Source organism: Mirounga angustirostris, unplaced genomic scaffold (genome assembly GCF_029215605.1).
Source record: "Mirounga angustirostris isolate CCGP_5_RB_7025 unplaced genomic scaffold, mMirAng1.0.hap1 SCAF_10, whole genome shotgun sequence".
NCBI classification, from domain to species: Eukaryota; Metazoa; Chordata; class Mammalia; order Carnivora; family Phocidae; genus Mirounga; species Mirounga angustirostris.
In genome coordinates this window covers 48,145,808-48,173,750 of record NW_026991718.1, presented here as the reverse complement: position 1 = coordinate 48,173,750, position 27,943 = coordinate 48,145,808, and the positions used below count along the sequence as shown (strand labels likewise).

The following is a 27,943-nucleotide window of genomic DNA, read 5'->3' as shown; positions in this document are numbered from 1 at the left end:
GAGCAAACCCGACACGGGAAGACCTGAAGCCACACCTCCAGCCTGATTCTGAAGTAGAACTCCCACCTATACCTAGGTCTAACTCCTCCTGTACCTGGGTTGGGCGTCTCCGCTCCTTAGCTCCGCCCCCACCCAACTTCGATTGGCTGGAAGAGGAAATCGGCTCGACCATTAGTCCTTTCTTGAAGGGGCGGAGCCAGGTTCGTTCTCGTCTGGCCGACGCAGGCCGAACCGGACCGAGGAGACCCGAGTGGGGCCGAGGCCCGCGGCCCCGCGGCTTTGAGCGCAGGTGGCAGGGCGCGCCCCACCCAGCGGCCAGGCGGAGCCAAAGATGCTGACTTCTGCCACGCTGCCCCTCCTGGGCTCCCAGCCGCCTCCGGCCTTGCCCTTCCCGCTGCTGCTGCTGGCGGTGCTGAGCGGCCCGGTATCCGGCCGCGTCCCCCGCTCGGTGCCCAGGACCTCGCTTCCTATCTCGGGTAAGGCGTGGGCGCCCGCGCCCTCAGCCCTTCGCACGGCGCCCAGGCCCCGCCTGCAGGTGCCCGCACCCACCTACCCTCCCTACGGACCCGGACAGGCGCTCTGGGGCCCCTCGGCGCAGCGCATCGCGTCCCGCGCCGCCCACGCCCCGTCAGGACCAGGGCGGGACCCCCACGCGGTGCTGCTCCGCCGCCTCGTTCTCCCGCCTCGCGCTTCGGCTCCCAAGACGCGGCCAGGCGGCCCCCGCGGCCCCTTACTCGCAGAACCGCGGGAGGGTTAAGCCCCTCACCGTGCAGACGCGGACACTGAGGCCCAGGGAGGGCATGGGGGTTTCCTGAGGTCGTCCATTTCGGAGTTGTCTCTCCCTTATTGTCTTCCCAAGCATGCACCTGTGTCCCTCACGCCAGCTTGACAGCCGTTCTTCTTCCAAACTCATTGGCCTTTCATTCTCCTCCAGCCACCCATCCTTCTCCAGCTCAGCATTTCCATCTGCCCACTTCTCAAATTCATTCCCTTATCATCATTTATATCTCCCTGCAAGCTTTTTGCCCTTCTGGTAGCCCTCCTCTCCCTAACTCACTTCCCAGGCCTCTCCCAGCTCAGACACAACTCCCATTCTCTGATCCCTCTGAACTCCTCAGCATTGCCTGTTCTCTCTACACGTTCCTTACGTTGAGTGTTGAGAAACCGTTGACTGAGTTGACTTAAAATTCTGTTTAAATGATTTCTAAAATCTTCAGAAGGAAAAAAAAAAAAAAGGGAGGAAGGAGATTTGGTCCTTTCAAAAGACGTGGAAGAAGCCAGGAGATGCCACAAGGTTAAAAATGGTCATTGGAGTGATTCACACTTCAGTGCTGTCTCCTGAGGTGGGCATGAGCATGGCCACTGACCTTGTTTTCTTCTCAGTGGACAATGAGTGTTAGCACCTTGTGCAGAGAGAACCAGTGAAGCTGAGAGGACAACCTGTTGGCAAAACCTGACAAGTGGGTAATAGTAATATAGAGTCTAAACTTCAGACTAGTGACATGTAGGGTTGCTACGAATCCAGAAGACAAAGTTGTGGTCAGAGACTGGGGTTTGTTTGTGCTGGGGCAATAGCCACAAAATAGAATTGAGGTTGCCTGCCTGGGTTGATAACCAGAAATTCAAAGAAGTCTAGATAGCAAGGTGAAACAGAGCGGGGGATGAAGGGAGGTTGGGTATTCCAGGGCTTATAATGAACATGAGAGAATAGGCAGGTACAGCATAGACATGAGTTTGTGGGAGGATGGGGTGGGTGGGGCCCCATACATCAGCACAACTGGGAATGAATGGCTTGGAGCCATTCTGCCTGTCTTGAGGGTGGCTGAGCAGATGAAGCAGGTAGACCAGAGCTGTGTTGGTGCAGGGATAGGGGCCCCAGAGTGAGCTAAGAACGTAAATTCATGCTAACTTATTTGTCATAATATTTATTTTTTTTAAAGATTTTATTTATTAGAAAGAGAGAGAGAGAGAGAGAGAAAAACAGCATGAAAGGGGAGAGGGTCAGAGGGAGAAGCAGGCTCCCCGATGAGCTGAGAGCCCGATGTGGGACTTGATCCCAGGACTCTGGGATCATGACCTGAGGCGAAGGCAATTGCTTAACCAACTGAGCCACCCAGGCGCCCTGTCATAATCTTTAAATAGAGTTTTGAATGATGATATGAAGTTTAGATTTGGCCCATATGGAGCACATGCCTAAGAAAGAAAGAAAGGAGCCATTTTGAAACATGTAGTACATGTCAGTTGCTTCCACATATGTTATCTCATTTAATTCTGTCAACAAGCCTGGTTGTTGGTGTTTACAGATGAGGAAAGTGATGCTCAGGGCAAGTAACTTACTCAAGATCATAGAGCTGGTAAGTGAAAGAGCCACATTTAAACTTGGGCGGATCCGTTTCCAAAGCACATACTCTTGCCAACTCTTTGGGTGGAAATGGGGTGGGGTTGGGGAGGACAAGAGCGGTGGGAGAGACAGGGGATAGTCTCCTAAAGTGTTGGTGAAGAGAGTGAATTGTTCCCCTTCTAAGTAAGAAGAAGTTACTAATAAGTAGTGATTAAAAAAAAAAAGAAATTTAGAGAGGAAACTACTTGTACCTTCTATAGGTATTTTCAAATTATGTATCATATTGCTATGAATAAAAATTACAGATTTAATATTTATGCTGTTATTTTAATAAAATGTTCTATTTTTATAGAAGAAGCATACTTGACTGCATTGTGTGCTAAATATTCTGGCCTCATCAGTTCTCTCTCTTTGGGGAGGTTAGATGGTTGGCCTGTCAAAGCTCTGTTTTTCACCCTCATGGCTGCTAAATAAATAGTACTTGGAAGAAAACAGAAATTGAGCCCTTGGGCTTTGCCCTTGTGGACCCAACCCTTATGAAGCAATGGCTGATATCACTCTCTCCTCTCACCCTCTCTTCCTGCCAGAGGCTGACTCCTATCTCACGCGGTTCACTGCCCCGCAGACATACAATTACTCTGTCCTCCTTGTGGATCCTGCTTCCCATACACTTTATGTTGGTGCCCGGGACACCATCTTCGCTTTATCCCTGCCCTTCTCAGGGGAGAGACCCCGCAGGGTGAGAGATGGAAGTGGGGAGGACTCCAGAGCATGTGATTAGATACATAGTTTTATGGGATTGGTGTGTGTGGGGTGTTCATAATAACCAAATATGTAACAGGGTGGGGGTGGGAGGGGGAGTGTTAGTGAAAACAAACATAGAAAGAATATTCATTATCTTTGCTAAGGGTGATGGGGTGGTGGTCATGGTGACTGGGGAGGCTATGAGGGAGGTTCATGATAGGGAGGAGGCCACAGTGACCAGGTTTCAGGTCACAGTGGGCAGAGGAATCATTAGAATCACATTTCTTTGGGGCAGTAGCTTTTAAACTTTTTTGACCACCCCTTAGTAAGAAATATTTGATACATTTTGACCTAGGACAGGAAGTGTATATTGGAAGAACCCTTTCTTGAAACAGTATCTACTCTCCTATGTGTGATACATTTTGATATATCCTATTTCATTAAAAATAAAAGCAATTGATTTCATTACTCATTAATGGGTGGAGACATCCAGTTTGAAAAACAATGCTCTGATTGGTGCTTGTTGGGGTGGGGGTGGGGGGCTCTGCAGTTCTCAAATTGATGAAGGTCATGGAACTGTTTTAACTACCCTGACTTGGGAGGAATTTGGGGATGATCTGGGAGAAACAATTATTCCTCCTTTCTCAGATTGACTGGATGGTACCTGAGGCCCACAGACAGAACTGTAGGAAGAAAGGCAAGAAGGAGGTAGGTGTGAATCTTGTCCCTATCCTGAGTGTCAGTTGAGACCTAGTTCCAGCCCTGACTCTGTGTCTGTCCCCTGCAGTGCTCCCATCCCAGTGGGCCCAGGCAGGGACTCTTAACACCATGTCATTACCTATCATCTCTGATCCCAGAGCTGCGTCTAACTGTCCTGACACTACCCTACCTTTCCTTGTACCTGCTGCTTCTGATTCTCTCTAACCATCTCTGACCCCCAGGACGAATGTCACAATTTTGTCCAGATTCTCGCCATTGCCAATGCCTCTCACCTCCTCACTTGTGGCACCTTCGCTTTTGATCCGAAGTGCGGGGTTATTGTGAGTGATGGGTGGGAGGATGGGAAAGGTCTTCTGTGAGTGACCATGATGGGGGGCATGCTTAAGGCCACACTTGTGCATGATACACATTGGGGGTGAGGGATGTCCTCACAGGGTGGAGCCTTTGTCTGCCACAGAAGGGGGGGGTAGGAAAGGGAGGGGGAGGGAGGTTGTCTGTGGAAGGTGAGGTATACAGAGTGTAAAGAGAGAAGAGGGACGGTGAAGGGAGTTAGAGACGCTAGCTAGACCTGGGAGAGGATATATCCAGGAGAGACTTTAGAGGCCAGTAATTCCTGTTTCCTTTGCTCGGTGTATGCTTTGTCTAGGCAGCCTAGGTCCATTTCTTAATCAGCACAATCCATGCCTGCTTCTTCCTCCCACAGCATGTGACTGTCTCTCTCCCCCTTCTTCCACGTCTACCGCCAACTTCATTCTGTGTGAGCTGTGACCCTCTGCTCTCACGGCTTCTGAGGTCACTGCCCACTAATATAGTACTTGGATCTTGCCTTCAACGTGGGCACTCTGTCAGTCACCTTTTCTTCCAGGTCTTGCTCACTGCTGCTGGAGCCCTGGGCATCTCCACCCTCACACTCAGGCAGGCTTGGGATGTGTATACTCCTGATCATCTCTAGGCCAGTCATGGCTTCTGGAGTTAATGGGACTGGTGGCATCTCAGGAAGGTCTTAATGTTTTTGAACTCTCAGCTTTTCCCATCAGTTATCCAATAGTCAGTCACTGGTCCTCTGCCAGCACACACTTGTGACAAGAATCTAGGATGAGTCAGAAGCCTCCCATGTTCTTTGTATTCAGTGGCTTCCTTTTCTGCTCCAAGGAGCAATAGGAGGAGTGCAATGACTCCCTTTCCTGGCCCTGATTCTTAACCACAGATTTTGACTTGCACCTTCTGCAAACTGGAGTACTGCTTGCCACCCAGATCTCATCAGTGTGTATGTCCAAACCCCTCCTTGTTGAAGATGATGCTCATATCTCTGGCTTTGAATGCTATAATTGTATATGCTTTGTTGTCCTAGTCAGTCCCTCTGGGCTGTCCCTGAGATTGGTTGTTTTTTTGTTGAGTCTTTTTCATAATGTGGATGAAAGACTTTCCATCAAGGTGTGGATAGCTTCCTTTTCTTGGGAAGGTTTCAGGGTGGTATTGAAAATCTCTATAAGCCATCAGGTGATGTTGAAGGTTTGGTTTCCTTACAGTTCTCACAAAGCTCGGAAAGTAGTGGTAGAACTACCATTGCCATATAGGTCTTCTTCCAGTCTGCACACACTTGGGGAACCCATGGGTATGAATACCGGTGCCATGGCTTATAGACAACATGATCACTTCAAGTTAGTCTCCTAGAGCCTTCTATTCTTCCTTGGCTCTGTGAGGGGACCCTAATGGTTGTTATATTCTACAGACACAAAATGTTCTGTACATCCTGTCAGGATTGGACTCCTATCCATTCCTGAGAAAAATCAGCAACCAGAGTGAAGCGAGGGGTCTGCCTTTTTATTCCCATGACTTTTAGCTCCTTCTTTGAACTCTCCTATCTAGCAGGTGTACGAAATGAAGAACCATCCTTTGGTCAAGGCTTGTTTGTAGGAGAATATAGGGCACACCCCCCTGCCCCCAAAATCAGCTGTGTTAACTCTTCAGGCCATATACTAAGACTGCCCTCTAGACTTCTTCAGTGCTCTCAAGCCTTTACTGTTTGATCCTGCTACCTAGCAACTCCTGTCTGTTTAAGCAAATTCTTGCCTTATCCTTAGTGCCGAACCTCTCATGTCCCAGACTGATGACTTGGAGACCATGTATAACTATTACGTGAGAGCTTTGACTAGCTGATCCAGACACAGCAACTCACTCAGAGTTGATTGCTCAGAGAAACAAAGGTTCCTACAAAAGGCAATTCAAGCACTGGACCCACCAGCTCTGACAATGTGGAGTGCTGCCATTCAGCTCATTGGACGTTGGAGGAAAATATTTTAGTTTGCTTTGTTGAGGGAGTCGTAGCAGTTAACAGAGAAAAATGCTAGACTTAACAATAGCAATGACAAGACTTTCCATTCAGTTGAAGATGTACTCTGTCCCAGGCGTGGGTACTAGGGACTTTACATTCGAGATTGAGTTTAGTTCTTAGCACCCCACTGTGATATTTAGGTATTATTTATATCCATTTTACAAGCAAGGGAATGGAAGTTCCAGAAAGTTAGGTACCATGTCCAATATTATGTAGCTGGCGGAGGTAGAGCCAAGATTTAAATCCAGCTGTATCTGGTTCTGCCCCACAACCCTGATCTTCTAGTCCAGCCTGCAGCACAGAAGACCATATCTGGTTTCAGTGTCTTGTGACATTTGTCCTGTTTCATGTGACAGGGACCATCTTTCTTTTTTTCCCCCCTAACCACCTGGGGAAGGTCCTTTGTCTATCTTGTACTCTTCTTGGCCAAAGCCAAAGGATGGATTCCAACCCTACAGCTCAGTGAGAGCCTTCCTGCCTAGCTCTCTGTCTTTCAGCTGGAGGGACTTGCCTTCACCATAACTGATGATACAATGAGGAATCTCAACATTCAGACAGAGACTGTAGTGGACTAGTCTTACCCCCTTCAGACCCTAATTAAATGTCATTTTGACAAAACAGTAATCATAACCTATCTAGTTAATAGGAGCCTCACTTGCTCAAAAATTATAAACCTACATAATACAGTGATGCCATTTGGGGAAACTGGATGAAGACTCGTTTTGCATACTGAGTTTTAAGGGGCTGATAGGCCATCTCTGTGAGGAAGTCCAGCAGCCAAGTCCAAACACAGACCAGAGATTGGAAGGCATCAGACTTTCAGAGAATTTGGGGAATAATTTGCATAGGAAGTCTAACTGGAAATGTAAGAATGAGTGAGATCATTGAAGTATTTATGACGGACTAAGGATAGATCCTTACACAGTTAGGGGCTAGGAAGGAAAATAGAAGCAACCAAAGGAGATAGAGAAGCAATAATTAGGTAGGGGGAGGATGGTAGACTTCCAAGAGAATCAAGACAGAATATTTGAAGGAGGGAGTGAATCAAAAATATCAGATGCCCCATAAAGATTAGGAGGTTGAACACTGAGAAAAGGAGTCCTTGGTGAAACGTTGAGGGAGTAGTCTTAGGCACAGGGATGGGAAAGCATGATTTGTTTTCTGGGAATAACAAGCATCCAGGTCTGGTTGGAAGAAAGTGTTCATTTTGAGCAGTATTAGAAAGGAAGTAATTTGGGCTAACAGGTTTGTATTCTAGGCAGTCGTGAGCCATTTTGTTACTCTCTTGCTCAAAAATTTATCAAGGCAGTGACTGATATTGTAGGAATATTAATCTGCAGAGCAAATTGGGGGCAAGGCTAGGCAGTGTGGAGAGGAGGAGGTTACTGCTGTAGTTCAGGTGAGAGGTAGGAAGAGCCACCACAACATGTATTAACCTTTGTTCAAAGTTCCCAGACATCTTGGTCATCTCTCACTGAACTGTCATCCATCTCTTTTCTCAGGCTAGGCGGCTCCCACTTCCACACAGGTGAGATGCTTGTGCCCCTGTAGGGTCCCTCATTCCAGAAGACTCTCTTAACCCAGTGTTCCCTTTTTGGGGACCTCAGATCACATCTTAACAGGCCTTGTTCAAGGCTCTCTTGGTAAAACAAAACCTTATTTCCTGACTATAGTTAATAGATGAGCGGTCAGAATGGACCCATAGTATACCTATACTCAGGGGATATATATCTATGTGGCTACTGCAACCACCATCAGTGTAATTAGGCTCCAGGAACACCATATGCCCCCCCTAGTGAACTAGAGGTATTGTGTCTGGCTCTTCATGCCATAACTTTGATTCCTAACCAGCCACAGTTAATTTCCCTGCCAGTCTCCGGTTGAAGTCATCTTTGGTTTCCATTTTTAGATGTTATTTTGAAGGCTGTCTTAGTGCTGGATGCTCAGGTAAGGTAACTTCTGGCTGGCCCTGGTGGACTCCTACATCTCTCGCCTCCTGTCCAGGTCAGTCCTGCTGTGGTCCCTGAATGAAGAAGGCAGTTACTTGCCAAATCCTCAAATTCTGACCTGAGTTTCAGATCTTTGCTAACTTTGCAGATTCTCTACCCCCTTTCTATGTAGTATCCTTGACTCTGGTCCTGTCCTTCATTCTTGGAGTAAGAGTAGGGGGAGGACGGCCCCTCTTTCTAAGCCCCTGAGCTTCAGATGATCTTATATCAGCCTGCACTCTTTTTTACCCTTCCTCAGGACGCCTCCTCTCTTCCCTTCATCCTCCTTGTCCTGTCATATAGTCCCCAGCCAGTTGCAAACCCTAGCATTTCGGAGGAAAGATCTGCCTCTCGGCCTCTTAGTGTCTTCTAGGGCCATCTGCGGGTTTCCTTCAGCAGGGCATGTGGGTGTTGGTACTAGGGGAATGGAGGAAAGAGGAATAAACTGATGAAAAGGGGGATGGCAGAGATGGGAAATGCTGGAATAGGTGGGGGAATCAGGAACAGCAGACTGGGAGTTATGGGGATGGTAGCGGATGAATGGGAGATGAATGGAAATTGGGCATTTCCTTCATCTGACCATCTTTGTAATTCTCACCAGGAGCCTCTTCATGACCCTAAACCAATTGCCCCCTTCTGGTCTGTAGGATGTGTCCAGTTTCCAGCAGGTTGAAAGACTTGAGAATGGCCGGGGGAAATGTCCTTTTGAGCCAGCTCAGCGGTCAGCAGCTGTAATGGCTGGTGAGTGGGGAGAGCCCAGAACCTGTGGCTCCTTGCTATAATTGCCTCCTTTTCCACCCCTGCTGTTGGAATTTCTGTGTCCTTTTTTTCCTCTCCTTGCAATGCCTATTATTCCCATGTCTCTTTCTAGACCTTCCTGTTCTTCCCACAGTGCCTGTGTCCTCCTGCTTTTCCCCAGATTCTTCCCCGGGGTTTTCTCTAGAGTATGCGTCCTCTGCACCTCTAGCGTGAGTGTTTGCTCTGTTAACCTCATTTTCTTTTCTCATGGTGTTCCCTCCCACCCCGCCCCTGTTTATAAGAGGAATCTACTACAGAGCATATTGTAACACATTTGAAAAAAGTATGGAGAAGAACATCAGAAATCTTGTAGAATAGTGCTGTCCAAAGGTACTTTGTGGGACAATAGAAATGTTCTGTCTCTGCTGTCTAAAATGATAGCCACTACTTACACGTAGCTCTTGAGCCCTTGGACCACGTGACTAGTTTGACTGGAGGAAGGAATTTGAGTGTCTAGTGTCTACCATCTTTGCACAGTTCTAGAATATCAGAAAACCACTGCCAATATTGTGGGATATTTCTTTCTAGCTTTTTAAGTAAATGTGTGTGGGCACTTGCATCTGTACTCATACATATAAATTTTGCTGGCTGGTCCTTTGTTGCTCAGAGGAATCAGTAATGACTGTTAAATAAATTCCTGCTCTTACTTCCTTTGACCAAGCTGTATATAGTTCAAGTGTGCAATGGTTCAATCACAGTTGATGCCCAAATCTTTTCTGGAGAATGACTGCGTAATCCTTCAGCAGCCACAAAGTGAATTATTTGTGTGGCACGGAGCCTGTCTTTTAGGTCCATCCTTCAAATTCAGAGAGTCCAGCCATTTTCTCACAATAGTATAAAATGAGCAGGTTAATAGAAATTTTATGAGGGTGTGTATATTGTAAAACTTTTAAATGTCATGCCACATGGAATTAATTTTGAATTTTGTCATGTAACTTTTTATCATAGGCATTTCTATACAATTTAAAAATTTTAAAAAAGATTTTATTTGAGAGAGAGAGAGAGCAGGAGCAGAGGGAGGGATAGAGGGAGAGAGAGAGAGAGAAGCACACTCCCCTCGCTGAACAGGGAGCCCGATATGGGGCTCGATCCCAGGACTGCGGGATCATGACCTGAGCCGAAGGCAGATGCTTAACTGACTGAGCCACCCAGGCACCACCAATTTAAAATTTTTTTGTGAAGAAATTTTTTTTTTAAAAGATTTTATTTATTTATTTGACAGAGAGAGACACAGCGAGAGAGGGAACACAAGCAGGGGGAGTGGGAGAGGGAGACGCAGGCTCCCCGCAGAGCAGGGAGCCCAATGCGGGACTCGATCCCAGGACCCTGGGATCATGACCTGAGCCGAAGGCAGTCACCCAACCAACTGAGCCACCCAGGCGCCCTGTGAAGAAAATTTTTAATAATATGATGCTACCCATCCTGTGAGCATACCATAATTTAATTAAGCAGTCTCAAGTTATTTATATAAGTTTATTTGATTTCCAGGTTTATTTAATTTACCTGAAAGTTTTTGCTAGTCCCGTAACACTGTAATGAACACTTTTGTGTGTACGTTTTTATCCTCATTTTAGATTGTCTCAAGATTCCTGGAAATGGATTACTATATCAAAGGGTGTGAACATTTTATGGCTCATTATTTGTTGCTAATTGAGTTTTTAGAAAGAGTGGTACCAGTTTACACCCTAAATCAGCAGGAATGAAAGTGTTTTCCTTTTTTCTCACATAAATTTCACTAGAATAGTATTGTTGTCATTTTGAAAAATCTTTGCTAGTTTGAGGCTAAAAAATAGCACCTTGTTTTAATTTGTATTTCTTTGAATATTAGGTAGTTAAACATTTTTCATATTTTCGTACTTATTTTTGTTTCTTCTTTGGTAAATCCTCTGCTCATATTCTTGGGCCAGTTACCAGGTGGGATATGTGTTCCAGTCTATATCTTTTCCTTTGTGGTTATGTATGTCTTTAAGCTAAATCCTTCTTCAGTTAGAGAGCAGATAAAAATTTTTCTTCTTACAAGTTTTTCCCCCAAACATTTAACTCTTTGATCTGTTTGGAACTTACTTTGATGAATGGCATGAGATGGAGATGTAAATTTGTTTTTCCCAATTAGCTAATCAGTAGACTCAGCAGCATTCATCATACTGCTTTTTCTTTCTTTACTGACTTTTGCTGTTCATTATTGTAAAATTAATTTTTACCCATTCTTTTGGACTACATTTTATGAAAAACAAAATTTGGGACACAAGATCTAACAGTGAAATTTTTTTTCTTACTCATGGCTTTATAGGAAAAGTCTTAAAAGCTAGCTATACAAATTAAGTCAGTCTTAGTCATACAGTTAATGACTTCCCTTTTCTGAAAAGTAATAAAATAACAGAGTTTTTGAAGATGAACATGGGGTGCCTGGGTGGCTCAGTCGTTGAGTGTCTGCCTTCGGCTCAGATTATGATCCCAGGGTCCTGGGATCGAGCCCCACATGGGGCTCCCTGCTCAGCCGGGAGCCTGCGTCTCCCTCTCCCACTCCCCTTGCTTGTGTTCCCTCTCTCGCTGTCTCTCTCTCTGTCAAATAAGTAAATAAAATCTTAAAAAAAAAAAACCCATAAACTAGAAATCTAGTAAATACAAGATTTGTCATTTTTATCATTCATCTGCAATTGAAATTGATGAAACCTTGTTTATAGTCATACATGTTTGCATAAAACAGTTAAGTCTATAGTTTTCTTGGCTTTTTATCAAACATCTGTGGCAAAACTCTGAACCAGTCATTGGGTCATTAAGAAAGATTTATCAGTTTTAGCAGCTGTTTCTTGATTCTACATAATTTTTTATCAACAAAATGACTTCTTAATTATAACAATCTAAGGTTAATTGATTACTTTGACTTTCTTCGTTTCAAGTAATAATATTTATACTCAACCCTCTGCATGTAATCTCTCTGTGTTCCAGTCAGCAAGTGAATTCACTTGCTGTGAATTCGTGTGGTTTAAGAACACAAATTTCATAAATAAGATCATTGTATGACAAAGAACATTTTCAAAAAGGAAAGACATTTTTCAAAAGGATTTCAAGTTTCTTTTTTTTCCAGATAATGAGATTCAAGTTGCCTTTCATCTGATAATTGATGGAAATGATCAGAAGTCACTTTCTAACTATTTAGAATGGCTGGCTTCTCCATGTCTCTTTCTGTCTTCGATCCAAATTGTAGTCAATACCAATATTATACATTTTCCTCTGAAGTTCATACTTTATAGGGCTATAATTTAAATTTCTTTAAACTTGACATATGTGCCAGTATTCAGTTGGAGCTTTCAATGTTGATCTATTATACCTTGCTGCCCCTTTGTTTTGAAAATAGCAGCATAGAAAATTGGGGCGCCTGGGTGGCTCAGTAGTTAAGCGTCTGCCTTCGGCTTAGGTCATGATCCCAGGGTCCTGGGATTGAGCCCCGCATCAGGCTTCCTGCTCCACGGGAAGCCTGCCTCTCCCTCTCCCACTCCCCCTGCTTGTGTTCCCTCCCTCTCTCGCTGTCTCTCTCTCTGTCAAATAAATAAATAAAATCTTTAAAAAAAAAAAAAAGAAAGAAAATAGCAGTATAGAAAATAGTGACAACATTATGTAAGAACTAGAACTTAAATTCCTAGTTAGGATCTGTAAAAATGTCCTTGAGGATTATAGAGCTATTTTGAAATAAAAAGAAGAGCTTTTAGTAATGAAAATATTATTAGCATGTAATAGCAGGAGCATTTCTTATTTTAAATTATAAAAATTACAGTGTGCATTGTGGGTAATTGAGAAAATATAGAAACATATAATGAAGGAAGTGAAAAGCTAATTGTAATTCAGTCATCACCAGGTAGCCACTATTACTATTTTTGACTATTTTCTTCTACTGTATTTGTGTGCATATTTGTAATACATTGGAATTATCATACATATTTCACTTAATATTGTATACTGAACATTTTCTCATAGAATTAATTATTCAAAACATGATTTTTAGTGATTGCATACTCTTCCATCACTTGAATTAGCACAGTCTATTCCCATATAATTATACATTCAAAATGTAAAATAAATTATTGCTTTTATAAATAATGCAGAAGAAATTCTTTCGCATAAATGTTTATGTAAATCCCTTACATGAATCTAATTAATCGCATATGAGTCAATCCAGAAAGTAGAATTGCTGGGCCAAAGGGTGTAAAGATTTTTTTTTTTTTTTTTGCTTGCATCTCCATTAGTGAGGTTGAAAAACTTTCCATGTGTTTATTGGTACTTGCATTTATTTAGGAAAAAGCCTCAGAAATCTTGTCTTAAAATATGAAATTTATTTTTACTACACTTAGATAAAATTAACAGAATTTTCTCAGTGTCTCTTTTTGCACTGTTCCAATTTGGAAAAATGCAGATATTTTGACAATAATGTTCACATTAGCCTAAGAAAACTGGCAATTCCTTCTGTCTCCTTTGGAGGGTCTTTGTCTCCCACTCATCCTTTCAAGGTTGAGGTTCCTTGGACCCCCTCTCAAGGTCCTGTTCTCTTCTCATTCTATGTGGTTGTGGTCTCAACCAGCCTCACAGATTTGTTTCTACTGCATTCTGATGCCTCCCAGACATTATCTGGGGCTACAGACCACATATCCAGCTGCCTTCCAGATATCTCCACATAGATATCCCACAGAAATCTCAATATCAGCATGTCCCAAACCAAGCTCATCATCCTCACTCACCTCCCCCAACCCTGCTCCACCACCAGTGTCCCCTCCTCTGAGTGCACAGTGCTGTTACTCTCCCAAGTAACCCAGTTGGAGACAGCAGTCAGTCATCTTCGGTTCTCCCTACCAACATCCTATAACAAATAGGGCTTTTATTGAGAAGAGCAGAAGGAGGGAGTATTTGTTCTTTCTCTTAGGGAATCTATCCTGTATTTTATCTTCTCTGTTTGATCTCATTGCATCTTGCAATTACTGCATCTGACAAGAGGCATTGCAAATGTCCCAGATGTACTGGGTGCTGCTGGCATTTTGGGGTCAAACCTACCTCTTAAATTCAGGAATGTTTGCCCCAAGACTAGCATTCACACACTGAAACAAGACAGTTGGAAATCATAAGTGATCAACAGAGGAAATGGTAGAATAAACACTGCATCTCCAGATATCTAATTATGTCCTCATCATAGGCTGTTATATATAAAAAAAAGTATCTAGCTGGCCTAATCTTTAAATAAGGAAATGGAGAATATTAGGCTAGAAGCTATCTATCCTGCAAAGCTCTGACTGTGAAGAAAAGGGAATGGAGGAAGGAAGGCCAGGGCATGTTTAAAATCTTTTTTTTTTTTTTTTTTAAAGCTAATGAATGATTATTCCTATCTTCTTTAGAAGTGACCGTTTTGATACCAGAGTGAAAAATTGGAACCCCGGGGTGGAGTGAAATACTACCGTGGAGTATGCAAGGCTGTCACCATTGGGTTGCTGACACGTCTGGGAAGACTATGTCACAGGCTTTACACTTGGGCGACGAGAGATCTATTTCCACACAGAATTGTGATTTTTCTTTGGTTGTGATTCTTCATCTTTTGTGGATTTCAGTCTTTTTTTTTTTTCCTCGATATTTCCAAAATGAAAAATACCTTAATTGGGGGGGGTTATAAAAGCTTTTAAAAGATGGTAACTACAACAAACATTCAGTGAGTACAAAAAAGTAGAAAGGAGAAAATGAAAATGATTGTAATTCCATTAATCAGAAATGTGTCATTAACACTGTAGAGTTGTAGCTCCTTCCAATCTTTCCTATGTCTGCAGACATATACATATTTTTTTTTAAATAGGGTTGTACTATACCTGGTGTGTTTTTTCTAACCAGTTTGCTCACTGAATTCAGCACTGTGGGCATCATTCTCTTTTGCACGTCATCTTTTGCCAATAGCAAATGTGTGTTTTAATGTTTACTGAATTGATTCATTCAGTACTGACTTGCCGACGATTGCACACACAGGGGTATTTCATTATGTGAGCAATGCAACATAATATTTTAAATTGATGCTGTCCTGGAGAATCTAGGACATGTGCTGATCCTGTGTCCTCCTGTCCTCGTGGCTGTGATGCTGCTGTTCCTTCTTGGGGTGCGTGCGTGTGCGCGCGTGTGTGTGTATTGCAAGCCCCTTGGTACTCCTGGAATACCTGGAACCCTGCTACTTCCCCCCAAAGTGTCTGACCCCTTCCGCTGTCCCTTAGTGTCAGTGACCTGCTCTTTCACTCCGAGTGAGTGTACTCTTCAGCAATTCTAGGCTCCGGAGTTGCTGTCTGCCCCCATTGATCCCTTAGAAACTTTTGGAACCTTTTACCTCCATCCACTGCTGGGTCCTTACAAAATATTTATTTGTTGCTTCCCCCTCCCGCCACCAAGTCATGCTCTCAAATATTCGTAACTGTCTCCTCCACAGATCTCTCTCCATTCTCAGGGTGTCCATTGACACAGCTTCTGCCGAGTTTTGATTTTAGAGTGTTTTGTGTATAATGCTCGTAGGGAGATTCTTCATTGTACCTCTGGCTTCTGTATCAACTTTTCCCCCTGCCTTGGAAGTACAGAGGGTTGGCTCATTTGCTGCTCCATGTGCTATCAGACTATGCCCTGCCCTTAACCTGGTTTTCTCCTTCCTGAAGTACTCTGGGAGGGAACGGGGTGACATTTTATAGCCCACCCTCCCCCTACCTTCTGGCAACAACTCAAGCCTGTGGTCCCTGAGGTTTCATAAGGAGCCTCAACTCACATGCATTGAATGGCAGCCATGCACCAGGCCCTACGTGGGTTCTGTGTTTGTATCGCATTTAACCCTCAGCACTGCTCCGAGTGGAGGGTGGTATTATCTCCATTCTGTTTGAGGTACCTGAAGCTAATTTGCCCAGATCATACTACTTATAAGTATTTAGGGTCCAAAGCCAGGCCTTCCGAGCTCCAGAACACTTGGATTCTTTTCACAGTCTCCAGGGGTAGAATAGTCTCCCCTCCCCTCCCCACCCCACAAGAGCATTTCTAACCCTCTGCTGCTGCCCTCAGAGGCTTTCTGACCCTTTTTTGCTTTGTATGAAGTATTTTTTAAAATAGTGGTTATTTTTCCAGTACCTGAGACAAGCAACTTTGCTCAAGCATCTGTGACCCCAGGATGATCGTGCTTCCCCCAAAGTGGCTCTACTCTCCTGCTTCCTTCAAGGTGCCTGAGTCCCCGTGGCTCCTGCTGGGCCTCCCCTGCACCGCCTCCCAGCACACCAGTCTCTCTTGCTTCTCTAGCCTCTCTGACTTGATTTTTCTAGTAGTCTTCAGTAGCCTCTCCCCTTAAATGGTGGTATTCCCAGGGACCTTTTTCTCACTTCCTCTTTCTCCCTGGCTATCACATTCATGGCGTGGCTTAAGCCTGACTCCCAAGTTGCCTGACTGGCCCAGTTGCCTGGGCCCTTCTGTCTGATTGCCTTCCATTGTCTCCAACCAGATGTCCTGAAGGGACTTCAACCTTAGCACATTCCACATCTGACGTCCCAGCTACCTCCTTTATGGGCCTTCTGCTATCATTTCCTGGCTTTGCTCACAGTATCACCCTCTGCTGTCACCCATCTTACAAGCTAGAGACCTTAAAGACATTATTTTATTCCATTCTTTCACATCTCATATTCAGTTAATTTTCACATCTTGTTTTTGTTTCTGCCTCAGAAATATCCCCCAATCCAGTCCTTTTATTTTTCCTCCCTCCCTCCCTCCCTCCCTCCCTCCCTCCCTCCCTCCCTCCCTTCCTTTTCTTTTCTTTTCTTTTCTTTTTCCACCAGCCCTTTTATTCCCTCTGCTGCTACCTAAGTTCCGACCTCCACTCTTGCCTGGATTGTGTGAATGGCCTTATAACTAGCATTATCTTCTTAAAACCCCAAACTGATCATGTCACTGTCTTCCTCAAGAAGATCTGCAGATCTTACCTGTAGGATAAAGTCCACACTCCGTGGCACGGCAGAGCAGACCCTTCACAGTTGGGTGCCCACCTTTTCATCTCCAGCTCCGTCTCTGCTCACTAGCCCAGCAGTCCCCTGTGCCAGAGCTGTGGCCACAGGGAGTGCCCCATGTCCCTGAACACGGCTCCTCTCTTCTCCACCTGCTCGTCTTCCTCTCTGAAGCCCGCTCCCTGGCAAATTGCTCCTTTCTCTGACCTGGCTCAGTTGTCACCTCTTGGATGCTGTTCCCCCTGGTTGTATGTGGGTGGGTTCTCCTCTGTGCTCCCCCACACATCTGCTAGTCCATGTTTCCTGGTATCTGAGCACACGTTTGTCTTCCAGACTCGAATGGGGGCTCTTGGAGGCAGTGATGCGCTTAGCACGTGGCACAGTAGCTCGGACATAGTAGGTGGTGAAGGAATGCCACTCTGTTCTCTCCAGAGTTCCTGGGATACTCAGAATTCCTCCGGGGGGCTCACGACCTTCTGTTACCCTGAGTAATTTTCTCCGAGGTGTGTCTGAGCCCTTGTCTGTGTTACGGGGTGGCTGTGGTTGTCAGATTCCTCCCACAGAGCCGTACCTCCCCTTCCTGCCGGGTGTCTGGGACTTCTCTCTTCTCCAGTCCCCACCATCCCTAGAGCACCTCTGCCCCCGTGCTGTACCAGGAGGGAGGCTCTGCCTCCTCATTGCTTCCTCAAGCTGCCTATGCAGCATTCATTAATCCCCCAGGCTGGTGTTCCTCCAAGTGAGGTCCTGAATCACCCACATGAGGGTCACTCTGACTGCTTGTTTGAGACTTAGTTCTTGGGCCATCCCCTAACTCTACTGGGTGAGAGTTGCTGGGCCGTGGGCCCAGGAATCTGTGTTTTGATCAATTCCCCAATTGATGATGGTATACCCTAAAGCTGTGACTTGTTCCAGAGCAGTGTCCACCCCCCAGTCAGAAAGAGCACCAGTTCCCTCAGACATGGACCGGAGTGGGAGAGCAGAAGTAAGACTGGGGTATGCTGAGAAGTGAACCCCCTTCCTGGAGAGTCACGGTGTAATCAGTACAGTAGGGGATAGAGGTGGCCCTAAAACAACAGTGACAAGAAACAAGCCAACAGACAAAAAAAGCCTAATTTTCACAAGGGCAGCCCTTATTCTTCTTTCCTGCACGTTAGCATGCCGGCAGTTCTCCCTTAACGTGGGAAGCCTGTTCTACCCTGGAGCCCTTTGTGTCTACGTTGATTGTAAGTGAGATGCTCCCTGTCAGGTGCTTGGCGGTGCCTGCCATGCAGTGGGCACTCAGCTCCTGTGGGTTCCTGCCCCCGCGTCATCCCCTGCTCTGCCTACAACCCCCTTTGCTCCCCTCAGTCGTCTCTGACAGCCTGTCTCCTCCCTGTCGCCCTGCAGGGGGGGTCCTCTATGTCGCCACTGTGAGAAACTACTTGGGGACGGAGCCGATAATCTCCCGGGCTGTGGGTCGCGCCGAGGACTGGATTCGGACAGAGACCTTGCCGTCCTGGCTTAACGGTGGGGTGAGGGGGAAGGGTGCTCTGGGGGACAGAGCTGGCTGAGGCCGGGTGGCCCCAGGCTGCGTCTGTGGTATCTGAGACCACTGGTCTCCCCAGCCCCAGCCTTTGCTGCAGCCGTGGCCTTGAGCCCAGCCGAGTGGGGGGATGAAGACGGAGATGATGAGATCTACTTCTTCTTTACGGAGACTTCCCGAGCATTTGACTCATATGAGCGCATTAAGGTCCCACGGGTGGCCCGTGTGTGTGCGGTGAGACCACTGTCCCTTCTGTCTGCCTGTCCTCTTCTGCTCTGCCTGTCCTGTCTTTGCCTCTCTGGGCCTCTGTCTTTGCATCTCTCCTCTGTCTCCTTTTTCCCTCTGCCTTGACTTCTTTTCTGGGAGCTTGGGGAGGTGGGGAAAGGGCTCTGGCCTTTCACCCCCATAATTACCCTTATGACACATTGTCCCCAGGAGGTGGACTAGTGGAGAGGTCAAAGGCAGGGACTGTTGAGAGCTAGTCCTAGGTTCAAGTCCTAGCTCCACCAGTTCCTGCCTCTGGGCAGGTTCTTTAGCATCTTTTAACCTCCTCTGTGAGATGAGGATATTAATGATCTCTAGCTGTAAGGGTTGTTTTGAGGACTTAATGAGGTGACTTATGGAAAGCATGTAGGGCGGTATTTCATAAGTGCGCAATGAACTCAGTCACCGTCATTGTTACTGTGACCCCATCCAGCCCCAGATCTCCTTATCCCCTGCAGTATTCTGTATCTCCATCCTTGCATTTCTGTGCATCTGTCTTCCCATCTGTCTGTGTCTGCCCTGAAGACGGGGAAACCTATATTGGTGTCCTCATGCCTCCCACAATGTTGTTGTTCTAAAGAGAACTTCCCATGTGCTTGTCACCCCAGGGGGACCTTGGGGGCCGGAAGACCCTCCAGCACAGATGGACAACATTTCTGAAGGCTGACCTGCTATGTCCAGGGCCTGAGCATGGCCGGGCCTCCAGCGTCCTGCAGGACGTGGCTATTCTCCGACCTGGGCATGGATCGGAGACCCCCATCTTTTACGGCATCTTTTCCTCCCAGTGGTGAGGGGGGTCTGTTGTGGGGGAGAGTTACAGGGTGGGAGATACATGGGGGACGGGTGCAGCCTCAGTGCTGTCTGCTCCAGAGGGGGTGGGCTCTCTCTGGAGCAGGCTGCATGGCTCCCTTTGCATTTCTCATGGGTCCTCTCATTTGACGGGGATGAGTTGCTGTTCCCTAGTTCCCTCCAAATATCTGGCTCCAACCTGTGACTCTTACAGGGAGGGGGCGGCCATCTCTGCTGTCTGTGCCTTCCGACCACAGGACATTCGGACAGTGCTGAGTGGTCCCTTCAGAGAGCTGAAACATGACTGCAACAGGGGACTGCCTGTCATGGACAACGATGTACCCCAGCCCAGGCCTGGAGAGGTGAGGGGGGTGAATTTCCTCACTTCACGCCTGCATGGCCGCAGGAGAGAAAGGGCCCAACTAGGCATCACGGATACTTCCTGGCCCCTGGGAAACTGTCCCCCATCCTGTGTTTCCTCTAGTGCATCACCAACAACATGAAGCTCCAGCAGTTTGGCTCATCACTCTCCCTGCCTGATCGTGTGCTCACCTTCATCCGGGACCACCCCCTTATGGACAGGCCAGTGTTTCCAACCGATGACCATCCCCTGCTCGTCACTACAGACACAGCCTATCTCAGAGTTGTGGCCCACAGGGTGACCAGCCTTTCAGGGAAAGAGTATGATGTGCTCTACCTGGGGACAGGTATGTTCAATAGTTCAGCGAGTTGCCCATCCAGTGCACACATGCTCCTGTCACAGAGTGGGTCCCCTACATACAGGTGTCAGAGTCCCCAGGCACAGGTACAGTTCTGTCATTATGTCTTACCACTTGTCTGCTTCCTAGAGGATGGACACCTCCACCGAGCAGTGCGGATTGGAGCCCAGCTCAGCGTCCTGGAGGATCTGGCCTTATTCCCGGGGCCACAGCCAGTTGAGAGTATGAAATTGTATCAAGTGAGTTATAGATTTGGGGGAATCTGGTGGGGATACATCTGAGTCCAGAGCTAGTTTGTTACCCTGAGGCCTGGGAGATCCAGCGTATTTTTCTTCCCTCACTCTCTTTCTGTAGAGCTGGCTCCTGGTGGGCTCCCGTACCGAGGTGACACAAGTGAGCACAGCCAACTGTGGCCGTCTCCAGAGCTGCTCAGAGTGCATTCTGGCCCAAGACCCTGTCTGTGCCTGGAGCTTCCGGCTGGATGCATGTGTGGCCCATGCTGGGGAGCATGGCGGGTGAGTGTCGCTGCGCTGGTCTCTTGCCTGCTGTCTCAGGGCACCGGCCCATCCACATGTTTGTGTCCATTTCTCATCTGTTGGGGTACCTGGCTCCTCAGTCGGTAGAACGTGTGACTCTTGATCTCAGGGTCATGAGTTCAGGCCCCATGTTGGGCGTGGAGCCTACTTTATTTTTATTTTATTTTATTTTATTTATTTTACTTTACTTTAATTTTATTTTAGAGAGCGTGAGTGGGGGGCGAGGAGTGGGGGAGGGGTAGAGGGAGAGGGAGAGAGAGAATCCCAGGCAGGCTCCACGCTCAGTGCAGGGCTGATACGGGGTGGAGCTCACAACCCTGAGACGATGACCTGAGCCGAAATCAAGTTGGACACTTAACCGATTGAGCCACCCAGGCGCCCCCATGTGGAGCTACTTAAAAAAAAATGTCTCTCATCTGTTAATGCTGCCCTACCTGTGTGTGTGTGTATTCTGTCTGTATCACTGTGTGTCCGTCTGTCAGTGCATACTGACTCGTGTGTCTGTCCATCTGGTGCTGCCTCATCAATGTCCTTGTGTCTCTGCTGGACCTGCTCTGACCGTGTGACTGACCTCCAGGTTGCCCACACTTCTCAGTTTTCATTTTACAAGAGCTCTCAGAAGTGTTTGCAGCGTTGACTGCTCCCTGCTAACTTGAGATACTGGAGCCTCTTGCCTTCTCTGACTCTGCATTCTCCTGGATTTCTTCCTTCCCCCACCAGTCTGTCTCCCTTACTGACTCCTTTTCCATCCCACTTCTGAATGTTGGTATTCCTCAGGGTTCGTTCAGTCCTTCTCTTTACACTTCCACACACTCTCCCATTATCTTCAACACCAGCTGAGTGCCGCTGACCACCAATGATGTGTCTTTAGTTGAACTGTGGGATTCCCTATCTCACCGCCTACCTGATATTCCCTTCACAAGCAACTCAAGCTGAGCAAGTCTTAGCGTGCCCCATTGTTTCCTCTTTCCTTCACATGCTCTTCCTGTGGTTTTCATCATTGCAAAAAAGGGACCTCCATCCAAGCCAGAATTGCCTGTGCTGTCGTGCAGTTAGTACTGACTCTAGCTCCATCTGTTATAACCTCAGTCCACAGCCACTTCCCCCCTTCTCTGCTGCTCTCACCCTAGTGCAAGCCATCATCGCTTCTTGACCAGATTACTCTGGCAACCTCTTAATTGGTTTCCTTTTGACCACTGGGGGATCCGACCATCTCTTTTCCCCTCAGCGGCTAGCTTAAAATTATATATCACATTGAAGCAAATCCCTGACATCATGTTCATCTGAAATATTTCAATATGTTTCTCTACCAGGTAAGGACTCTCCCTCTCTCTTTTTTCTTTTTAAATTTTTAAAAAGATTTTATTTATTATTTGAGAGAGAGAACATGAGAGGAGGGAGGGACAGAAGGACAATCAGACTCCCCACTGAGTGTAGAGTCCTCCACGGGGCTCTATCCCAGGAGCCTGGGATCATGACCTGAGCTGAAGTCAGATGCTTAACCGACTGAGCCACCCGGGTGCCCCCCCCATAAGGACTTGGTTAAAAAACATTTTATTATAAGGAGTTTCAAACATTCAAAAGTAGAATAATACAATGAATTCCTATCATCTCTTGCTCAGCTTCACAACTGGCAACTCCTGACCAATCTTGCTTCACCAACACCTTCGCTCACTCCCAGTTATTTTATAGCAGATCCCAAACATCTTATCACTTTATCCATAAATCTTGCAGTATATACCTTTAACACAGATGGAATTAAAAATAAGACAAAATCATATTATCATTATTATACCATAAACTTAATATCATGAGACATCCAATCAATGTTCCAGTTATCTCAATTGGGTATACTTCAAGATAGTTGCTTAAGTTAGGATCCAAATAGTGTCCATCGATTAAAATTGATTGGTGTTTCTTAAGTCTTTTAAGTTTTAGCTGAGATTCCCTTTAATGAAACATTTTTAATTGATTGCTTGGAAAATATTTTTTTCAAACTGACTTTGAGATTTCCTGTTTTGAAGCCCATTTAATTTATAATATATTTGTATATATTACTGAACCATAAGGTTACCAATATTTTAGAAGTAAAAGTATTTGTTTTGGGAATCAATTTTTCATTAAGAACGTTGATCTGGTAGTTTCTCTTGGGAGAACTTTTAAATGTCTAAGACAAGGCAAGTGCTTTCTTGTTTTAATACCCATTAAAATAAGAATATCATTGTTCTTGGGTATCCTGTGTACTTGAGCCTTTTAAGATATATGTATGTGTGGGGTGTGGGGTATGTGTATATGCTAGTATATTTCTTGGTAATACAAGAAATTACCAAGTTGGTACTTCTTTTTTTTTTTTTTAAAGATTTATTTATTTGAGAGTGAGAGTGAGAGAGCATGGGCACATGAGTGGGGTGAGGGGCAAAGGGAGAGGAAGAAGGAGAGAAACAGACTCCCTGCTAAGTGCAGAGCCTGAGACGAGGTGGGTGGGGCTCCATCCCAGGAGTCTGAGATCATGACCTGAGCCAATATCAAGAGTCAGATGCACAACCGACTGAGCCACCCAGGTGCCCCACCATGTTGGTACTTCTATGCACTCTATCCTCCACACCTCAATTCATATGAGCGAGAAAAACAGACTCTGGAGTTCCTATGGCTATAGCTGCTCAAATGGCCTTCCCATGTTCCCCACTCTCAGCCAGACTAAGTGACCTTGGTTTTATCCAGGAGACTGTAATGTATTCATACCAGTCTTGGAGCTCATTTCAGGGGCCTTAATTCATGTGCAAAGAATTCACACTCAAATAGAGTCTATCTTTGGTTGAGACTTTTGTGTGTTCAGATCAGTGGAGATAGCTTGGTGGAGGTCTCCCTCTGGGGAGTGGTGACAGGGACTTTAGGGTGAACAGTCTGTCCTGCTGTCCCTGTGTCAGGCACAGTCCATGCATATCCTGGAAGAACCAGGATTGTGTTGTTTGAAACAGATCCATTTGAGGCTAATAGACATCAATAGGTGTTGGAGAGAGAAAGTTCCTACATAGAGGTGAGCCGCTTTTATGAAACAAAGAGTCATCTCCCTCACAGAATTTTGATTCACTTTTATAGAAGTTTTCTTTCTTAATAGAAAACAAGTTAACTGTAGTTTTTATGTCCCCCCCCCCCCCCGAGGAATCTTGTGGTTGTGGATACCCAGATACATTTCGTGGAACATTCATATGCGTTTTTTTAAAGCATCCTCCAAACACCTTTCCAACAGACTTACTGCTAATTTAATTCTCTGTGGTCTGCTGGAAATATGTGTAGAATTTGACATGGCAAGTGTCATGAGGAGCAAAAGGGGTATTGGGGGAAATTTTATTGATGAAGAGAATGTTGACTGATAGTTTCAGGAGTATTTATGAAATGGGAGCTGTGATCCCATTACATTACTAAATGTTCTTCGGTGCCGAGCAAAGTAGAAGGTGATGTTGACACTGGATTTACCAAGTATTCTCTTCTCTACAGGCTGGTCCAAGACATAGAGTCAGCAGATGTCTCTTCTTTGTGTCCCAAAGAGCCTGGAGGTCTGTATGGTTTAGGGGAATGTGGGTGGAGTGGGTGAAAGGGGCTAGAACGCTGTCCGTTTGGGACCCACTTTAAAAATTGGAAGGTATGGCAGCCAGTGACCCGTGGTCTTACTGTGTTTGGGACTCTCCGTTTTATCTCTGTCCCCATGGCTCCTTCTTGTGTCTGATATCATGCTACAGTTCGCTGCATTACATCCCAGCTGGTAGCATTACCACCTTTCATGTCTTTGCTCTCTCTCTGCAGAACACCCAGTAGTGTTTGAAGTTCCTGTGGCTACAGTGGCACATGTGGTCTTGCCATGTTCCCCAAGTTCAGCATGGGCGTCCTGTGTGTGGCACCAGCCCAGTGGAGTGACTGCACTTACCCCTCGGCGGGATGGGCTAGAGGTGGTGGTAACCCCAGGCGCCATGGGTGCTTATGCCTGCGAATGTCAGGAGGGGGGGGCGGCCCGTGTGGTAGCTGCTTACAGCTTGGTGTGGGGCAGCCAGCGGGCCCCCCCAAGTCAGGCCCACACAGTGGGGGCGGGACTGGCCGGCTTTCTCCTGGGGGTTCTTGCAGCATCCCTGACTCTCCTTCTGATCGGTCGGCGTCAGCAGCGACGGCGACAGAGGGAACTTCTGGCTAGAGACAAGGTGGGCTTGGACCTAGGGGCCCCACCGTCTGGGACCACGAGCTACAGCCAGGACCCTCCCTCACCTTCTCCTGAAGATGAACGGCTGCCCCTGGCCCTGGCCAAGAGGGGCAGTGGCTTTGGTGGCTTCCCTCCACCCTTCCTGCTTGATCCTTGCCCGAGCCCAGCCCACATTCGGCTTACTGGGGCTCCTCTAGCCACATGCGATGAAACGTCCATCTAGGGCAAGTGACCACTAGTGCTCGGGTGACCGTTGGAGGGGGATGACCATCGAGATGCTGGGGGTACTGGGCCTGGAAGACGGTCATGGGCTCTGAGTTCTCTTTGGTCTTTGCATCTGCCCTCTTGGGGCCTGGCTGGGCTCGAGGCCAAGCCTGTGCTTGATTTCCTGATTCCCACGAGAGACCAGAGCTGCTGTCTCCAGTGAATCAGGACTTTTCCCACCTCTGCCCTCTGAACCGCTGAGACCCCCTTCAGCCTTGGCCTCCTCTCTTCAGGGATGGGCTACAGGACATAGCTCTGACTTTGCCTTCTGGTGGGCCCTGGCCGGAAGGAAGAGCACTAGAGGTGGTGGGGGGCTAGTGTGCATTAAGTCCTTCTGTTCATTCTCTTAGTTTATCGGATTCTCTGTGGGGAGTGCATGATCCCCGTGTTGCAACATGAAATCTCTGCCCTGAGATGTCCCCCAACCCAGTTAGTTGCCCTTCTTCCATGAAAGAGTGTGTGTCAATATGCAGGTGTTTGTGGGAGGCCTGGCCACACGTGCATGCATGACTGGGCCAGTGCTCTGGTGTACCCCTGGGGGTCAGGCCCGGTGCTCGGGTGTACCCCTGGGGGGTCAGACGGGGGAAGATGGGAATGAGGCATTGCCTGCAGAACTTCAGACCCTGTAGCCAGTGAAGGAATGGTTTTCCTTTCTAAAAGGAAACAAACCACCCCCCCATCCCCATCACCTCCCACAACCCTTCTCTTGAGTAGAGGGAAAACCCCCAAAGTGACCTTTTGGGTGGGAGGGGCAGCGGTACACATGACCCCATCATTTTCTTTGTTTTTGCCTCCCGGCTGCCACCACTGCCACACAGAGCTGTTCTTTCTCTGGCTGGAGTATAGGCTGGACCCCTCTTCTTCGGCTCCCGTTAAAAAAACTTCACAACATTCTAAGCATTAAGGGACAACAAAAGGGGAACAGTCATAGGAAATACAAGTTGCATAAAAATAGGTTTGTATCAGTGACTTTACTCAGGTTGACACCCTTGCCCTAAGTCAGAAGTTCTCCACCTGGGGTCCGTGGACTCCCTGACATCGTATGCAAAATGCTGTCTGTACATGTGTGTCTGTATTTTGATGGGGGGTGGGGTGGGTGGGTATGGCTTTCATCAGCTTCTCAAGGCCTTAACAAAGCTAAAGGACCGTGCCTCGAGGTCGCCACCCAGTGGTCAAGCTGAGGGAGTGCCACTCACGGCAGTTCTTCCTGCCCCACCATCCGTTCCCTGTGGTCAGCCCCTGGACTCACAGCCGCTGGATGCCCTCTTGTTTCTCCGGTTTCTGGAAGCTGGGCTCTGCGTGTATTTGAAGATACTATCAATTCCTACCAAACATAAAGACCTCTTCCTGCTTCACAGCTCCCAGATGACCTAGGCGTCTCCTACTCAGTTCTGGTCTTGGCCTGTGTATGTGCCTCTTTCATCCCTGGTAAGGGACCCCCTTGAGCTCCAGTGAATGATCCAGCCCTTCCCAGTTGAAGTTTTCAGCTCTACTTTCCTTGGCAGCAGCCTGTGAACTATTCAAAAGAGTCCCCTTGGGCTTGGAATTACCAGTGGCTTTGCCACTAATAGGTGTATGATTTTCAGCAAGTAATCTAATGTAGGAACACTGGTTTACTCATCTGTAAAGTGGGGATAGTAATACCTACCTCAGGGTTGCTGCAAGGATTGGATGGGAAAACATGTAAACAATAAAGCACTATCTATACCAGGAGATGTTGTTACTGTAAAAATTGACCTATGATGCCATAATCCTATAGCTGAACCATATGATAACCGTGACACATGTAATCACTGTAAGCCCCATTCTGTGGGAGGAGGATCATTGGCTCACACAGACATACTGTCCTGGGTCCTCTCTGGCCAGATCTTAGCTGCTGGTGTCCAGGTTTTGGGAGGCTGGGCCTGTGATTTTTGTGATCCTCAGATGTGCCTAAGCTTAGTGACCTTCTTAGTCCTATATGAGAATGGAGGAAGTCTTGTGTTTATCCTCACTTTGTTCTCTTGAGGTTATGGGTTTGTTCCATTTTGGGGGAGGAAGAGAGGTGAGGAGATGTCAGAGGGGCTTGGGGTCTCTGTGAGGAGGAAAGGGACCAGATCACAGTGGATTTGGGGCATTTGGTCCTTGGATAGTGGCTCTGGTTGGAGGAAAACGAGAAATGTAGGAAAAAATGAGGAAGAGGGAGATAGGCATGAAGGAAAAAGAGCCACTTCTTGGTTGGTGTGAAGTTCAAGCCCCCAAAGTGAGTGGGTAGCACAGGAATATAAAGCCAACTCCCTAAGAAATAGTGTGAATAACTGATTGCATGATCTTTTACTTGTGAAGGTGTGTGAGAACGGCGAAGATCTGTCTGTGGATAAGGGAGCTAAAGAAGGGTGCAGGGTTCCTGCAGGGAGAATTGTAAGGATTCTGGCAGCCAGAGACCTGCCTGGCTTCACACGTTAAAGCAGCCACGGGGAGGGGGAGGGTTGGGCTTTGTGTTTTTATTTATCCCTTGACTCCAAAGAATGCACACTTTCTGGCCCTCACTCTTCAATTCTCCTCTGTTTTTGGCTCTGGCCCCTGGCCCATGCAATGTGACTCTTGGCTTGCCCCTAACCGGTGGTCTGCTGCTACCCACATGGCCTTACTGAAAGAGCCAGAGAGGGATGCTGGCTGTTGACTCTTACAAGCCAGGTGAGCTCCAGCACTCCACTGGCCCTAACCCAGCAGGAGGCTGACTCACTTCCTTTCTCAGGCACCCTCC

At 46.8% G+C, this 27,943-nt stretch overlaps 1 protein-coding gene across 6 annotated transcripts; it reads left to right on the top strand.

The window, feature by feature from the left end:
- Nucleotides 1-195: 195 nt before the first annotated feature.
- Nucleotides 196-27,943, top strand: SEMA4F (ssemaphorin 4F). 6 transcript variants are annotated; one of them, XM_045884698.3, is made up of 14 exons: nucleotides 196-476; nucleotides 2,929-3,080; nucleotides 3,734-3,793; nucleotides 4,027-4,125; nucleotides 8,776-8,869; nucleotides 18,298-18,417; nucleotides 18,516-18,667; nucleotides 19,306-19,484; nucleotides 19,701-19,848; nucleotides 19,971-20,193; nucleotides 20,335-20,444; nucleotides 20,560-20,720; nucleotides 24,240-24,298; nucleotides 24,546-27,943. In XM_045884698.3, exons 1-14 carry the CDS (start codon nucleotides 332-334, stop codon nucleotides 25,154-25,156), a joined length of 2,313 nt encoding a protein of 770 aa, XP_045740654.1. In that variant the 5' UTR covers nucleotides 196-331; the 3' UTR covers nucleotides 25,157-27,943. The 6 variants fall into 6 exon arrangements, with proteins under 6 accessions (XP_045740654.1, XP_045740649.1, XP_045740651.1 ...); XM_045884693.3 differs by lacking the exon at nucleotides 4,027-4,125; XM_054509752.2 differs by lacking the exon at nucleotides 2,929-3,080 and having other exon boundaries at nucleotides 344-476.